General features: G+C 53.4%; 1 protein-coding gene and 1 pseudogene across 1 annotated transcript in view; one reads left to right on the top strand and one right to left on the bottom strand.

Annotated features, from left to right (window-relative positions):
• Positions 1 to 435: 435 nt before the first annotated feature.
• Positions 436 to 1,167, bottom strand: LOC135269276 (FUN14 domain-containing protein 1-like; annotated as a pseudogene).
• A 2,614-nt stretch (positions 1,168 to 3,781) lies between these two features.
• PXDC1 (PX domain containing 1) overlaps positions 3,782 to 17,552 on the top strand; it is a 29,456-nt gene continuing 15,685 nt past the window's right edge. Inside the window, exon 1 of the mRNA XM_021672662.2 lies at positions 3,782 to 4,037. Coding sequence (XP_021528337.2) covers positions 3,782 to 4,037 — 256 coding nt within the window. The remainder of the gene's footprint in view (positions 4,038 to 17,552) is intronic.

Raw genomic sequence — 17,552 nt, 5'->3', positions numbered from 1 at the left:
GGCCAGGCTGGTCTTGAACTCCTGACCTCAGGTGATCTACCCACCTTGGCCTCCCAAAGTACCATGCCCGGCCATAAAATCTTATCTAAGTAAAAAGGGGATTTATATTTCACAGGGCAATAAATGCAGCAGATTTCTTATCTATCCACATCTACAACCAATGATGATATTTTATAGGCTAATTTCTAAAGAGAAGCACTTTTTTAATGATAAAAGCCACGTTTTGTTCAGAAATACTACTGCTCACCGACATGTAAGTTGTTTTACAGCAGATAGCAGTTTGCCAGGCTCCAGATGGCAAAATGCTAAGTTGTGAGTTCACTAGTGTCCAGCTAGTTGTTTTTCTGAGCTCCGGCAGCATGTACTATTGAGAGAGGACACCGTGTTGCCGCCACTTCTCATAGCTGAGTCTGCTGTGGTGGACCATTCATGTTCTTAAGATGCAAGTCTTAGCAAAAAGCCTCCCACACATCCACTGGAGATCACAATGTTCTGTTTAATCCATTCTGTTGCTCCTTCAATTGTATGGTTGATTTCAGGTGCTGCTTCATTTGCTCATTTCTTGGTCTTTTTGCTTTGTTTATGTCTTTTTTAATTCTCTTCCAGTCAGTTTGGAAGTCACTGCAGTTGCTGCAAGCTTCCCAACTTTTTCAGGAGCAAAAATCCTGCATACCAGCCAGTCACACCACACATTCCAATCTGGGTAGCTACTGAATATTTTTCTTTTTTCTGAGATGGAGTCTCCTCCTGTTGTCCAGGCTGGAGTGCAGTGGCACGATCTGGGCTCACCGCAACCTCTGCCTCCCGGGTTCAAGCGATTATCCTGCCTCAGCCTCCTGAGTAGCTGGGATTACAGGCTTGCGCCACCACACACGGCTAATTTTTGTATTTTTAGTAGAGATGGGCTTTCACCATGTTGGTCAGGCTGGTCTCGAACGCCTAACTTCGTGATCCACCCACCTCGGTCTCCCAAAGTGCTAGGATTACAGGTGTGAGCCACCTCGCCCGGCGCTACTGAGTATTTTTCTGTAACACCATAGGTCCCAAACTGGGGTCAAATACTCAGTTCTACCGCTGATGTCTTCTTGCATACTTAGTTAAATCCAACACTTCCTAACAGTCGTCATCACTTTCAAATTCTTGGGGACTGGGGTTAGAGGTCACCATGATACCACGGTTGGCCTATTTTGGGGTGGCCCCTGCCTGCCCTCCTCTTCCTGGCACTTTCAGAAAATAAGTAACAAAAAAATACTGAGAAGAAAATATGATTGTCACCAGTGGAGGGTGTCCAGGTTCTCAGAGTCTTGAACAAAGAATTGGACAAAACACACAAAGCAAGGAAGGAATGAAAGAGATTTATTGAAAATGAAAATACACTCCACAGTGTGGGAGCAGCTTGAGCACAGGGGCTCAAAGGCCCCGTTACAGAATTTTGGGGAGTTTAAATACCCCCGAGAGGATTCCATTGGTTACTTCACTTACACCCTATGTAAATGGATAGGATAAAGTCAAGTCTTTTACAGCGTATGCCCTTTGGAGAGGATATTTCCTGTTATAGTTGAAATGTGAATTGGTCTTATGTTCCCGGCCTCCCAACCCTATTTTCCTGCCTCAGGCTCACTGCCCGACATACACAGAAGCCAATACCATGGTCCTGGCTTTTGAGAAAAGAAAGGCTTTACTGCAAGACCAGCCGGCAAGGAGACAGGAGGCAGGTTCAAATCTTTCTCCCTGATTTGGGGCCTGGGGCAAGTTTTAATGAAGCAGAGGGCAAAGGAAAGGACTTCGGAATGTTGGCTTGGCAGGGTCTGTTTGAAGGCCTTCAAATTTGGCCATTTATGGTAAGGTATGTTGAGGTGGATTTTAGTCCCTATCTTCTGGGCCCAGAGACCCTTCCCTTCTGAGAGTTCGCATGTTCGGGTTCCAGTCTTGTCTCAATCTTCTTCGTTCCAAGGAGAGGAATAGTTGGTGCCGGGTGGTGTTAGGTCAAATCTTTTTGTATTGTGCATGCCTAGGGCTTTGTGACTTACAGTTTTTGGCTCTGCTATACCTGTAGGGTAACTCAACATTTTGTTATAAACAGAGTAGGCCCATTTGGGCTAGTCCCGTCGTTAAAAGAGCACTTATCCCCACCACCTAGAGTCAAGTGCTGCTGGCACACTGGCTATTTACTTCCAGTTCCCACGGCCCCTGTTTCCATATACAAAATGACACAGGAAACATATGCGTTTATTTAACGAACAACTGTATGTAAGAACATAGACAAAGGAAAAGTCTCTCCTGGCACTCTCCATCTTGACCTGTTCACCGCCCCAGTCCAGGTGAAGAACTGTGAAGCTAGGCTATCTGCAAGTTACTGGCGCAGTCATAACAAAAGCTGGTCATGGTGGTGGGGGACATCTGGGTCGGGAGTGACTCCAGGCGGGCCACCTGCCTTGGGCCTCCAACTTTTCTTGCGCTGGGCTTTCAAGGCTTTTCAGAGCGCCGCGTGGGCGGGGGCGGGAACGGGGATGGGGTGGGGTGAGGGGCTCGCCCTGGCTCTCCCACCCCTGCCTACACGCTGTGAGGTCACCCGAGTCATTTCTGGAGCTAACTTGTAATTCTTAAACAAGCGCTATCAATTCTCTTCCCAGTAGGAACGGCCTCAGTAACGCGCCGCTGAGTCCGTTTTCAATGCGGGCCGTTTCCCCAGGTCCACTCCCGAGGCCCCTCAAGCGCACCCACGGCGTCCGGCTCCCCAGGGCGCTCTTTCCCAGGAGAGCTTCTTTTCGCCACTGTTTTCTCCTCTCTTCCCACTTCTCCGAGGGCTGCCCAGCGGTCTGTCTGGCCGCAGCCCGGGCTTTGGCGCGGCTAAGGCACGAGCGGAATGCGCGGGAGGACGCAGGGCAGGGACGCGGGGCAAGGACGGGACACGGGGCACCGAGGGGCGCGGGGACGAAGAGGCACCGAGGGCCGGCCGCAGGCTGGGCCCTCCTCGGGCCGGGTGGGGGCGGCGCTCGGCCCGGCCCGCGCCCCCCGCCCCGACATTCGCGGCCCCGCCTCCGGACCTCGGGCAGTTGCCATCCCCTCGCGGGCCGGGTGGGGCGCGCAGCTCCCAGCCCTGGGAGGTCCCGAGGATCGCGAAACGGAAAGAGAAAAAAGTCTGCGCCGAGCGCTTGGCGAGCAGGGCCCGCCCCGCCTCCCTTCCTGGCTAGTCCAGTCACCGACCTGCGGCTCCGGGGCTGCGAGGGAGGAGGCGCGGGGGGCGCTAAGCGCGAGGCGTGGGCGAGCGCTCGGGGTTCGGGCCCGCTCCCAGCTCCGGGGGTTCCCGCGGCCGCAGCAGCAAGGACCCTGCGGAGGCGGCGGGGGCGCGGCCGGCCAGACCTCTTCCCTTCCAGGGCTGCCCGCGGCGCCCGTTTCCCGGGAGGCGGGCGGGAGGCGGACGCGGCCGGGCCTCGACGTCGACGACCGCGCCGCCCGCGATGGGAAGCGCCTTATAAAGCCGCGCCCGGCCGGTCCGAGCCACTTGCCGCCGCGCCGCCCCGAGCGCGGGCCGCACGCAGCCTCCTGGAGTGCCAGGCTGACCTCGGACGACCTCGGCCCCGGACCGACCCGGGACGACTCCGGCCCGGACTGACTCCGGACGACCCAGACCCCGGCCCCGGACACGCCCCGGACACGCCCCGGACGATCCTGACCCCAGCCCGACCCGGGACTACCCCGGCCGGGGCGCGCCTCCTGCGGGCGAGCGGGCAGGCGGGCGGCGGGGCCGGGGCGCCCTTGGTGGGGGCATGCGCGCGGCATGGCCTCGGCGGTGTTTGAGGGCACGTCGCTCGTGAACATGTTCGTGCGCGGCTGCTGGGTGAACGGCATCCGCAGGCTCATCGTCAGCCGGCGCGGCGACGAGGAGGAGTTCTTCGAGATCCGCACGGAGTGGTCGGACCGCAGCGTGCTCTACCTGCACCGCAGCCTCGCCGACCTGGGCCGCCTCTGGCAGCGCCTGCGCGACGCCTTCCCCGAGGATCGGCCCGAGCTGGCGCGGGGGCCGCTGCGGCAAGGTGTGGGGCCGGGGGCGCGGGGCCGAGGGCGCGGGGCGGAGGCCGCCTGGAAGTGCACGGAGGAGGCGGGGAAGAGACTTCACCCGAGATTGCGACTTCTCCCTCCTGTCCGCAGACTAGGGGTGCCTGGGCGGCGGGCAGGGGGACGGGGGCCTGCTGAGCCTGGGGGTGCCCCCGACGGAGGAGTGAAATGGGTCGGGAAAGGGTCGAGACCGGCAGGGCGGGCGGCGGACCGTCCCGAGGACGAGTCACTTCCGAGGAGGGCGGGGGCGCCCGGTGCTGAGCGGCTCCCAGGGTCGGCCGGGCCCCAGCCCCCTGCTGGGTACCTCGGAAGGGCAGGCCGGCGGGCGCTCTGGGAAAGCGTCGGGAGCAGTTAACTGCGGGGTTTGAAGCTAGGAGTCGCGTCGGGTGTAGCAGCCACCCCCGAGATCTCCCCGCGGAGGGCGCGACCCCGCTCTTTGAGTGCGAGGGTGCCACGCAGTCCTTCCGTCCCTCTTCGGAGGGGCCGCCCCGCCAGCGGCTGCCGCAGACAACCAGGGTCCCCCAACCCCACCCCAGGGGGCTAGTCCCACTCGCATTTGATCAGCTGCGCCGCTTCCTCCCCGACCTTGTGACCGTCCTGGCCCGCGGGAATTGTTGTTTTCAGAAATCGTGGTGGCTTCCCTTTTCCTACGGCTCTGCCCGAACTTCCTTTTGGAGGCCAAGCTGAGAGGGGGCTGGAGGCAGGGAGGACGCAAGAGAGAGGTGCTGGAGTTGAGACGGGAGGAATTGCACGGTGCAGGGGGGAGGCTGGGGAGAGGAGCTGCCTGTGAGGGCCAGGACGGGAGAAGGGGTGGGAAGACGAGAGGACTTCCGAGCCGGGCCTCCCCCCACTCTCCAGTGTGTGACCACCTGTAGCTCAGATCATTGGGACAGTGACCCAGTAGCCTTCCTTTTCGAAGTCCTCCTCTAAGCAGAGACCACCGCCCCCACCCCCCGCCGGAAGCTTGGGGCCAAGTTACTAAAGCAGAGGGTGGCCCGTGCAAGTCTCCCCAGCCTCCTGTCTGGCTGCGGTCTTGAGATAGCCTCGGCTTTCCCCTGGCGATGGCCCCCACCCCAGTGTGAATTGCGTGGATAATTAGCTGGGTTCTCATGACGCATCCTTTGGAAGGGCTCCCACAGCCAGCCAGTTGAGTCCCTGAGTGAGAAGGCCCGCCTTTCAGGCCTCCCTCTGCTCCCCAGAGCCTCACATTTATAGCTGTTCTCCAGACAGTTTGGTGTTATTTCAAGCATCGAAGCAGTTTTCCTTGGATTTGCTATTTGTTATGATATTTTAAATTTAACAAATGAATGCCCAAATTAGGAAAGCATCGTGAAGGAACAGCGGTTTATTCAATGACCTTTCCTGGAACGAGGCTTAAACACATGGAATCCTGAGCCTGGCTGTGGTCAGGCGTCCTAGCTCTGTGACCCTAGGCAGGCTGGTTGCAAGTCCTCCCCTGTTAACTTTGTACCTGTGGCTTCTGACATTTGTGAGGACTGAAAGACACGGTGGAGGGTCTGACAAGAACAGGTCTTTCATGCCAGTTGTCATTTTACCACCCGTATCAACTGCTTCTCGCTGGGGTTGGGCCAGACGGTGGAAAAAGGGTGTGGTTTCAGTCGCCTCCACGCAGGTAGAAATGCCTGACCTGGAGCAGCAGGGAGGGCGTGTGTGGAACTAGACTTGCCCTGCACACGCCCTGGCTCCACCTCTTTTGCGCTCATGTGAATTGTGAATTGTGCTGGGTCCCTTACGTGGTCACCAGGTGTGTGGACATGCAAGAGTGTCTCCAAAGAGTGAAGAAAGGTTGAAGACGTGCATGATTACCACCATGGAGAAAAGACTCGGAAGGGCTATGAGAGCTACCTCCAAGTACCTCAAGGGGAACGCGAATCAGAAATAGGGGTCAGAGGATGGTGGCAAGGTTGGTGGGTGGTAAGTGTGAGGCCCAGCAGCTGGGTGTAAAGGATTTTTTTTTTTTTTTCTTTTGGGACGGAGTTTCTCTCTATTGCCCAGGCTGGAGTGCAGTGGTGCCATCTTGGCTCATTGCAACCTCCTCTTCCTGGGTTCAAGTGATTCTCCTGCCTCAGCCTCCAGAGTAGCTGGGACTACAGGCTCGTGCCACCATGTCTGGCTAATTTTTTGTATTTTTAGTAGAGACAGGGTTTCGTCATGTTAGCCAGGATGATCTTGATCTCCTGACCTCGTGATCCGCCCGTGTCAGCCTCCCAAGAAAAGGGCTTTCTAACAGCTCACCATGGAACTGTTGAAGCTGCTGCCTCTGTTGAGTCCTGGTGGTGGAGACACCTGCAAGGGCCAGTCTGGCACCCCCTGGAGAGGGTGAAGAAGGTAGCCTGGGGGCACAGCGGGAACCATAAGTCCTGCCTCCATTCTAGTGCTTGGATTTCCTCTGGGCAGTTAGCTGGTCCCTGCCCAGCACCACGTGGGTTTTGTTGTGCAGCGCCAGGGAAGTCCTTTCATTTTCTTTGATCCTTTTAAGTCCAGGGAAATTATTTGCCAAGTAAAATATATCCCAGTAATGTAAAAGCAGATTGCACCTTATTTCTATGCAGATTTATTATTTGCATAAAAAGATTGTCTGGATATACGAACTATAAACACAAAAGGCAGCCAGATGTGTGTGCTCTGCTGTGCTGTATTGACAATGCCAGCTTTTCTCTGCATAATTCCCTATCAGATTCCCCAGTTTACATGTATTGAACTGTTTCTGGGCTGGGTTAGATATGCGTCCTCTAGTTCCATTTAAGAGCTTTGTGAGGAAATCTGGGTTTCTGAGCTTCTGCTGGCTCTTGGAAGTGTCTGCACACCGTTGGAGGGTATAGGAACCTTGGCCCCATTTGCAGCTTTGAATCTACTAGCAATTAAATGGATGCTGAGCCCTTTTCTTGGTCCCTTGAGTATTGCAGTGGGAAAGAAAGTGCTTTTTCTCTCTCTGCACACACACTGTGGAGTGGTGCTTGGAGGCTGTCCTTGGGCCTTGTATGTTTCACATCTGCTGGGATAAGTCAACCCTTGCCTGGAGTGGAGGCAGTGCTCACTAGCGCACCCTGCTGGCCTTCTGTTTGTGTAAGGTTGTACCAGGCTGTCCGCAGGACTTGCCCAGCTTCTGTTTTCTAGCCCCTTACCTCGCACTCTCGTTCTCCCACCTGACCTTCTCCATCTGGATCGGATATGCCCCGTCTCCCTTTCTTGTCTCCCAGCCCTAGGGGAGGGAGCTAACTGTTTACTGGGGATATTATCGCTGGGTTACCAAGGTGTTCCATTCTTGCATTTTCCAAACTCAACACCAGTGGGCCCAAGTCTTTCATTTAAAAGCCGTCTGTGGAGATACCTAACATGGTTCAGGGTTACCCTTACTTACATCTCTCACATGTAGGAAGGTTTAGGCTTTAAAACATTAACATGCTGGATTTCCTTACTGGCAGTTTGAGGCTCCTAGACTTTTTTGGTCATTGTTTTCATAGTTTCAGGCTTTGTCATGTCTGAGCCAACCAGGTCACCCCTGCAGCAACAAATTGTATTCCCGAGTAGTCAGGTGATCTTTGATTCTTAGCAGCTGTACAATCCACATTTTGGTTTTGCGTTCATTCATTCCATCAAATGTCTGCACACTGCCTACCACGTGTCTAGGTGAGGGTGGCACAGCAGTGAACAAGAGACCAAGAACATCCCTGCCCTCATGATTCTTACATTCTGGTTGGGAGAAATCCAATAATAAACAAGGTAAATAAGTAACAAAATATAAGAGATACTGATAATGTTCAAAAGGAAAAAGTAAGCAAAGAAAGGAGCTGTGACTTGCAGGAGCAGGGAAGGGGTTTTGCATTTAGACAGGGAGATCAGGGACAAGTGACCTTTGAATAGAGACCTGAAGGAAAGGAGGGAGCAAGCCAGTGGGTACCTCAGAAGAGGATTCTAGGCAGTGGGAAGAGCAGTGCAAAGGCCCTGAGGCCGGCGTGTGCCTGGTGGGGTTGGGGAGTGAGGAGGTGCAATGGCTGGTGTGGAGAGTGTTGGTCAGGAAGGGAGGGAGAGGGGCATGTTGTGGTGACATTTGGGCTCTTTGATTCAGAGAGGGCTCTGAGCAGAGAAGTGATGTGGCCTGACTCAAACTCGGGCTGCTGTCCTGAGAAAGACCAAGGAAGGCAGGTGCTGGGGCCTGGTGCAGCAGAGCAGGTGGGAGAAGTGGGCAAATGCTGATTTGCATTGAGGGAGAGACACGGGGGCACTGCAAGGCCAGACGTGGGATGCAGAGGAGTGTGTGGATGATCCCAGCGTTTTCAGCCTGAGGTGCAGGACTGGCAGGATTGCCATGAAGGAGTCTACAGGAGGAGCTGGCATGAGGCGAAAGGTGGCTCAGGAGGGCAGCTTGGGAGGTGGCATTTTAGCATTTTTTCTTAATAAGGCCTGTGATCATGAGCCCGTGTGGTGCTAATGTACCTGCCTGTGCTCACCTTCATCACCAAGGAATATTCATCTACCCGCATGCTAGGAGACTCTCAGACTTGAGAGCTGAGTACCGGGGAACTAGCATCCGGGACATTATCAGAAAAGGGCTGGGCATAGGTGTGACTGCCTGAGTTCCACAACGGTGACAGTTCTAGGAAGATGCGTGCTTTGATCCAGGGCCTGAACCTGCTCATGCTGTTCTCAGGTGGACAATGACGGGGGAAGCGCTGTGTTACCCTGAAACACAAGGGAGACTCCCACCTGAGGGGCCAACTGCAAAGCCAGAGAATTTCCTTTCTTAGTGACAGTGGCTAAAAAATGATCATGGGCCACACTGGTCCCAGGCAGCAGAGCAGGGGCACAGAGGCGCCATCTCTGGCCCAGTTGGTGGGCCCTTGCAAGTGGGGTGCTGGGTGAGCCTGCCCTTTGCCTCCAGCCACAGCCCTGCCCCGATGCAGAACTTCACCTGTGTCCTTCGGCCCCACCCAGCAGGGGTAGTTTCACTTCTCAGGGGACTTGGATCTTCTTTTCTGACTCACAGACCTATTTTTGACTCTTTTGACCTGGCCAAGTCACCACACTGGGGGCGCCCTGCCGGGGCTCCCGTGGGACCACCCACCTTCACGCAGCCTCCTCTTCCTCTCTCTTCCTTCTGTCTGGCTCTTCTTTCCCAAGCCCAAATCCTGCCTTCCACTCTGCTTCCCCTATCCTGCTGTACCTGGGATCCTCTTCCTTTTCTGTAAAGGACCACTGGGCTGTGTTTGGTTTGCGGCCCCTGACATCTCAGATTGAGCTCCTGGACCCCAGGTGACACCTGAGCTCACCTCCTAGCTGGAGACCGGAAACTTCCACAGACGGACCTGCCTCCAGGGCTACTGCCTTCCACGGTGGCGGTCGGTGCTGAAAAGCCGCAGCTTCCTCACAGAGCAGCCGGGACTCAGCTCAGGAGCACCTCGATCTGAGCTTCCTGCTTGGTGGTGAGAGGAGCTGAGCGCACACCACGTGTGGTGACATTCTTCTCCAGACAGACACCTCTAGCCGTGCCCCCTCTTGCCCTGCCCCACAGGGAGTGGGGACATGCAGCTCTTTTGCCAACTTACACCTGCAGGGTTTCTTCCCATTTTTAAGAAACTGCTTATGTGTTAGACTCAGAGGAAAACACAAGGTGGGCAGCCGTTGGACGGGGCGCAGAAGGGGAGGGCAGAGCTTGGAGTTCAGACTTTGACTGGTGCTAGCTCTCAGTCTCACCACAGAAGATTGAGGCCTGCCAGATTTCTGGGTGACCCACCTGGGACACAGCTGGGCCATGGTGGGAGGGGTCAGCCCGTGGCTCAGCTACCCAGGACACAGCTCGGTAACAGTGAGAAGGGTCAGGTTCAGGGATCCCCCACCTGGGGACACAGCCAGGCCTTCCTTCATAGGAGGGGTCAGGCTCAGACTGAAGGCACTGGCTTTGGACCCAGACAGATGGGGTTGGATGCTGGCCTTGCCACCCACATTTCACTCCAGGCAAGTGGCTCATTTCCTCAAGCCTCGGGTGCGTTGTTGATGCTATAGCAATAATAACATCTGCATGCAGGGCAGTTGTGAGCACCAAAATCAATGGTATCCACAGAGTGCCCAGCACCAGGCTGGATGCGTGCAGGCTGCTGGCTTTGGGACCGTCTGCCCTTTGCCCTGGCATGTGCTGCATTCCCTTGATGACAGTGGTCTGTGGGAGAGTGCTGGAGGCTGGCTCTTGGCAGGACCAGCTCACTCATGTGCCTACCCCCTTCTGGGTGTGGCCCCCCATCCTCCCTGGGAGAATACCCTTGCCCTGGCTAAAGAGAGAGAGGAGAGCCCACAAAGGGGGTCATCACCGACTTCAGTGGGATCCCTAGGACTGGGCCTGTGGCCTTGCTGGTCCAGAAACTAGAACTGGTGCTGGGTGTGGGCCAGGCTTGGATTACCGTGGAATCCTGGGGCCAGGGTACCTGTGATCCTAAGAAAGAATTGTTGGATGTGGTGACTCACGCCTGTAATCCCAGCACTTTGGGAGGCCGAGGCGGGCGGATCACTTGAGGTGAGGAATTCGAGACCAGCCAGGCCAACATGGTGAAACCCCATCTCTACTAAAAATGCAAAAGTTAGCTGGGTGTGGTAGCACACGCGTGTAGTCCCAGCTACTCGGGAGGCTGAGGCTGGAGAATTGCTTGAACCCTGGAGGTTGCAGTGAGCTGAGATTGTGCCACTGCACTCCAGCCTGGGTGACGAGAGCAAGACTTTGTCTCTAAATAAAATAAATAAAAATAAATAAGGATTGCCAAGTGCACAGAGTTCTTGTGGCCAGAACCTCCATGGGAAGCTGTCACCTCCTTTCACAGGATTTGTGAGACCCTGCTTGTCTTTACTGGTCTCAGCTCTCCCCACTCCTGCCTTCCACATTCCCCATCACACTCCCCTTTTCCCCAACCGCTTTCACCCTTATATCTGCTTAACCTTCAGGCTGCCTCCTGCCCCGGAGTGGGGGGATCCCCTGCTGTACCTCCTCCTGGCATCCGGATTTGCCAGGTGGGGGACACTTTGTGGTCCGCATTTGCCTCCTTCTGGCCCTCCTGGCTAGCATGAAGGTGCCAGGAGGCCGGGCTCTCGTCCATCTTGTTGGCCATGGTATCCCCAGCCTGGTGGAGGAGGAGCAGTGGTGCTTTGGGTAGAGCGAGCCAAGTGCTTCCTTCCCGCCTGGGTGGGCCGCTCCCCCTGGGTACCTGTGTTGCTGCAAGCCCGACTGGCTAAGTGGATAGCTGTTGGAGAATGTTGAGTGTAAAATTTAGGCAGGGGATTTGACTTTTAGTGGGGAGAAAAATGAAAAGGCCTAGAGAAGGCAGGATTAGGGGAAGAGCAGAGCTCAGTAAGGTTAAGTCAAACACTTCTTTTCCACTCACTCCAGGACCTCGTCCCAGGTGCAGGAGGCAGTAGCTGCTGCAGAGGAAGGCAGGGAGGCTTCCCTCAGGCCCCGGCTTGGGCCCTCCGGGTGTTCTCTGTTTCCTCCACCCCTTCCATCTCTTCCTCCTGTGTTCTCAGCTCAGCTCTTCACTCCTGAAAAGATGTAGGGTGGGGAGTAGGGGTGGCAGTGGACCAGCTGCGGGGCGCCCCTGGTGCATTGCAGGGTGGAGGTGTTGGGGGGAGGCCTTCTGTCCTGGCGCAGGTGGAAGCGCATGAGTCTCGGAGAGCAGAGAGCAGCCCCAGGTTCCCGGGGAGTTGGAACTTCCTTGGGATGCTTAGTTATCCATCTAATCACCAGCTAGTGCGTTCTTAACTGGCTGCTTCTAAGTATTGACTGCCTGTTTAGAAAACAGGTACTAAGGAAGTTTTAAAGATTTTCCTGAAACATTTTAGATATTTATTTTCCAAAACGTGTATTATACTCCACCTTTAAAGAGTGTCTGTCTCCTATGCAGACACGAGATGAGGCTCCATCCCCCCTCCACTTCTGCGTCTGTGTAGTGTGCTGATGGGCACGTTTGTTAAATGGAAAGGACACAATGGAAATGTAATTTATGATTTAGTCTGAAAGTTCACTGCGAAGAGCATTTCCCCGGGGCTGTCTGTTGTGTGCGTGTGGGAAAGCGTCCTCGGAGCGCTCAGACAGGCCTGTTTTTGGATAGTGGACGCTCCTTCATGCGTGACCTCCCAGCGCACCCGAGCAGCGTCCGTCTTGGAGTTTCAGAATTGCGGGAGCAGGACACCCTCCCGCTAGAGTCCGATGGCCAAGGGCCTCCCTGAGGAAGCTGGGCCAGTTACCACAAGTGTGGAGCCCAAAGCCTCCACTTCCCAAAAAAGTGCGATTCTGGAGCCGGGTTGTTTATGTTGGCTCTCACTGTCAGATCCTTGTGCTGACTCCAGCGCGTTCAGTTCTGTCTCCAAGAACAAATCGGGTGCTTGTGTTCGCAGAAAGCAGCGAATCCCAAACTGACAGATACCACGCTGTGTTTTCAACTTCCCAGGCCAAACTCCTTTAGAAAGAAAAGTCACACCACTGCCTCCTGCTGATACTCAGCCCCCAAATGCGTGTCCAGTCGGCCCGCTGGTGTTTATGTAAGGTTGTGTTACCAGTTTTTTGGTTTCAAATTCTTAACTGTTTGGCTACATCTGGATGAAATTCTCATGTCACAAATTGTGTAGGATGACATTTTAAAAGTTGAGGTCATATTAGTGATTATACTTTATCAGAAATTAGAACAGTTTCCGGGCTGTGCGCTCTGAGTTTAAAACGTCCTTAAGCGTGCGTTGCAGTGAACGCCGTCCTGCGTTTTCTGCAGAGTGCGCGCGCCCCCTTCTGGCCATTCCTGAAAGCCGACTCAAGCGGCTCTGCTTCCGTTTTACGGCTCTCTTAGAGAATAGGCACCCCTGTTACCTGCCTGCGGTATTTATCTGTGTGATCTCAGACGGTAAAACTAACTCGGACAAGAACCGCACAGAATTGTCATGCCATTAACAATATTTGGAATATAAAAGCAAAAGTTTTAGATTATCTTAGTTGTATTTAAGTGCAGTGCTGAGAACAAGTTTTCAAATCGTTGCTTATGATATTTGGAAAAGGTGACATTTGGAAAAGTTCCACTAGCCATTGGAAGCCGAAGCACTTGAGTTACGAAGGAAGCGTACACCAGGTAGGATAGAAAGAAACGCAGATATGCACAATAGTTTGCCCTGGGGGCAGCAGTACTCTTAAACTCACAGTTCTCATCTGTCCCTGGAAAATAAAGCAGTGTCTTAAACGCGGATTCTGCTCAGAACTTTTTCTTTATAAATTTGAGTAGTTGTCATTTGGGGTGGTGGCAGCAGGCATTTGAGGTTTTCAGCTGTGAAACAGAGAGTAAAACCATCCAAAATTGCAAAATGAAGACTTCTTTCATTTCTGCACTGTGGTCCCAGTGGACAGCGGCACAATTTTTTTTTTTAAAGCATTTTCCTTCCGCATCAAATACACCCATCCGTTTGATGTATTTAAAACATTTTAAAAACAATTGAAGGGGGGAGTAGGGAGATGTGAACTTTGGCATTTTAAGAAGGCCAGGCTGTCTGTAGCCTCTTGCGGGGGCCTCGTCTTGATTGGGGGCGGGGAGGCCTTTGCTGCTCAGGGCAGCACCTGACCACATTCTCGTGGCTGTGCTCTGTGCTGCTGTCAATCAGGTGGGTTTCAGTAAGTTTAGCAGAATTCATCACTTCGTGAATCAGCTGCGACCCCTCCTGGTGAAGGGACCAGCACTTGTCTTTCAGGTGGACTATCTCCGTGGAGAAGGGACCACAGTGTCCTGAGAAAGCTGATCCAGATGGCAGCTTGTCACCACGAGCAGCCGGAACAGGGAATTCATTAATAGAAGTAGCCCTAACTAAAAAGCCTAGAGCTTAAAGAGTAAGCACTGGTCGTTTCTGTGCTTGCAGGGAGGGATTCCAGCTCTTCACTTTCCCCATTTAAATTTTCCCAGGCTGCTTTTGTTTGGTTGGTAAGCATGTTTACATACTCAAGGAACACAATTTGGCTTCCATCCAGAAACATAAAAACAGGTGAAAGGAGGCAATGTGGTTCTGCACATTTCTGCAAATGAAATCAAACCAGCATGGCTCAGCAGTTTTACTGCTACTTGGCCCTTGAGACTCTCCTTTGAGGCTGGTGACCTAAGAGCCTGCTGGGGTCAGGCTGAGGGTAATGACAAGACCGAGACTGGGGTGCTGCCACAGGGCAGCTGGAACCCACACAGGAGAGTGACTAACACCTGTCTACTAACACCTGCCTCGTCTGATACAAGTTTATTCTGCCAGCAAACAGCCAGCGAACATCGCATCCCTTCCATGGGCCGGGCACGGTGCTGGTTGCTGGTCACAGGGAGATGAGCCTGAGGCGCCTCCTGCCCTGTGGCTCCCACTAGTCCCTGGGGAGACCCGCAGGTGAAGCACAGTCATCGTAGAGGAGCGAGAGGCTGTAGAGGGCGGGATGGGCTTTCTGGGCCCACAGGGAGGACCCAGTCCCATCGTCACAGAGCAGGTGGCTTTTGCCCGAGTTGATTTGCCCCATTGTGAGCCTCGAGGTGGGGGAGGCCGGAGGACAGCTCTCCTGGAGGCTGCTGGGCAGCGAGGGCCTGTGTCTCGGGGTTGGCATGAGGGTGTGTTTTTCAGGGCTCAGAGTTGGTGAGGTAGGTGGGCTGGGGTCAGGTCGAGAAGGGTCTGCATGCTCAACTAAAATATTAACAGGGTCTCCAGGGGTCCGAGCAGGTACACTTGCCTTTCTGTAGTTTAGTCTGGAAGATGAGTCACAAAGAAGGTAGTGTAGGCAGATAAAATACAGGATCCAAAGTTAGGTCTGAATGTCAAATAAGCAGCAAATATGTTTTTAGTGTAAGTCTGTCCCTGCTTTTGCATTATTCATTGTTTATCTGAAATTCACATTTAATTAGGCATGCCGTGTTTTATTTGCTAAATTTGGTCATACTAAAAGGAGACCAGTGTACCACAGAATGTATTTATCTCCCTAGTGTTACCCTTGGAGGTTAGCAAGCCAACCAAGAGCTGCACATGAATCAGATAAAAAATGTAGCCAAAGAGACGTCAGCCAAGAAAAGATAAAAGCGTTACGAACCTCTGTAATACAAACTGTTAGATCGCGCTTTCTGTCCTATGAAATGAGTATACATATGCCGGATGCATTGACTGTGCAAGAAGCCGATCTTGTAAACGGAATACAACTCCTGTGTCATCATTTGATCAACTTAAAACTAGTATTCTAGCTGTAAGAATAGTTGAAATAGAACAGTAGTTTTGCGTGTCTTTGAATAAAGAGGCACTTTGTGGGAATGAGTTATATAGTTGTCTTTTCTTTAAAAACAACTTTTTCGGAATTTTGAATCGGCTTCCTTTTCCTTGGTAGACTTCCCTGTAGCGAGCAGAGGATCAAAGCAGTTTGGTTGAAAGAGTGGCGCATATATACATCTTGTAGTATATAAATGTTTGAAATTCTGTGTAAATTGCAGTATGTAAATATTTGAAATTCTATGCAAGGAATTCAGGGCTTGGGGAAGAGGCATCCAGAGAGTCTTTACTTTTGTTGTTTTCTGTTTTTATTCCTTCTCTCCCCTGCTCGCCCCAGCATGCGGGGAGGTGCGGTGAGGTTGGGGGAGACGGCAGAGGGTGGTCCAGTCCCTTCCTCTGGTGACGGCCAGGGCATTGTGCTTGGGTGTAGGCACAGGCCACGTGGATGGAGGCCCCGGGGTTTACTAGTGGGTGACTCACAGACCACAGAGCCTGCCCCTCTTGGACCCTTATACCCTGCACAGCTGGCTGCCTGGGCCTGTGTGGCTGAGGTCAGTGGAGGGGGCAGGTCAGACACTGCCAAGCAGGGATGCCTGCTAGGATACCAGCTGAGCCAGGCCAAGGGGCAGCTGGCACATGATTGAGGAAGTGAGGAGCAGGTTCCTGGCCTCCATTGACCCCCGTGGACCCCAGTTATAAGGATGCGCCTGTGGTAGCCCATGCTTCCAGGAGTGCCTTTGATCTATGTCTGGGGAGCCGTGGCGGGAGTTGCCATGGGCTCTGTGCTCTGGGGCCTCTTAACTTTAGTCAGGAAGTATAAGAAATTTATTTTTTATTTTTTATTTTTATTTTTATGAGGTGGAGTCTCACTCCGTCGCCCAGGCTGGAGTGCAGTGGAGTGATCTCGGCTCATTGCACCCTCCGCCTCCCGGGTTCAAGCGATTCTCCTGCCTCAGCCTCCTGAGTAGCTGGGGCTGCAGGTGTGTGCCACCATGCCCAGCTAATTTTTTTTTTTTTTTTTTTGTATTTTTAGTAGCAACAGGGTTTCACCATGTTAGCCAGGATGGTCTCGATCTCTTGACCTTGTGATTCACCAGCCTCGGCCTTCCAAAGTGCTGGGATTACAGGTGTGAGCCACCACGCCCAGCAGAAATCAGTTTTATCTCTTTTTATAGACCTATTCAATGAATTGCTTGAAAATTGAACAGACTTTTCCCCTGTAAAACAAAATCAGACCAGAACTTAGCCTCTGTGACTGGTAATACTAGGTTGGTGCAGAATTAAAGGCAGTCATCACAGTTTTTGCCATTAATAGTTCTAGAACCTAAGGCTTTGTGGTTCCATCACCGCTCACAGGCACGTTTGCATCAGCCTCAGTCACACCGGTGTAGGGGAGAGGCCAGTATCCTTGGGAACCTACTTCCCCATCCCTGCGAAGCTGAGGGATAGCAGCTGTGATGGGAAGACTTCTGCTGTCTCCGCATTTCTCACGGGGAGCTAGAAAAGCACCCGAGTCTTCATGCCTTGAGCTGTGGGGTTTTAAAAATAAAATACTGCAGGGCGCAGTGGCTCACGCCTGTAATCCCAGCACTTTGGGAGGCCGAGGTGGGTGGATCACGAGGTCAAGAGATCGAGACCATCCTGGTCAACATGGTGAAACCCCGTCTCTACTAAAAATACAAAAAATTAGCTGGGCATGGTGGCACGTGCCTGTAATCCCAGCTACTCGGGAGGCCGAGGCAGGAGAATTGCCTGAACCCAGGAGGCGGAGGTTGCGGTGAGCCGAGATCGCGCCATTGCACTCCAGCCTGGGTAACAAGAGCGAAACTCCGTCTCAAAATAAATAAATAAATAAATAAATAAAATAAAAATAAAATACTGTAAGAGCCACTCAGGCATTTGGTGACCGTAAGAAGCACAGAGGCTCAGATTCCTGGAAAGTGGCATGAGTCATGTCCACTTTGGTTTTCTCCAGGCAGACATCTGACTTCTTTTCCTTCTGAATGTGGCATGTAAATGACTGTTCTAAACAGGGGCTCCATTTCCAGGGGTCTGCGATCTGAACAGCTGTGGCCAGCAGAGCGAGTCCTTCCCTGTGTCATTGGGGGTGGCCTGGTCCTGGGCCAGCATCCTGGCTGTAGCCACCATGCTGATGGGGCCTGAGCCGCCCTGGGCTGAGCTCTGGCCATGACCAGGGTGATTATGGAGTCTGCCAGGCTGCCCCACTTGGAGGGATCTTA

Source organism: Aotus nancymaae, unplaced genomic scaffold, assembly GCF_030222135.1.
Source record: "Aotus nancymaae isolate 86718 unplaced genomic scaffold, 86718_ANA_hifiasm-v0.15.2.pri h1tg000051l, whole genome shotgun sequence".
Classification (NCBI taxonomy): domain Eukaryota; kingdom Metazoa; phylum Chordata; class Mammalia; order Primates; family Aotidae; genus Aotus; species Aotus nancymaae.
The sequence above is the reverse complement of the archived record's forward strand: the minus strand, read 5'-3'. Positions and strand labels throughout refer to the sequence as shown.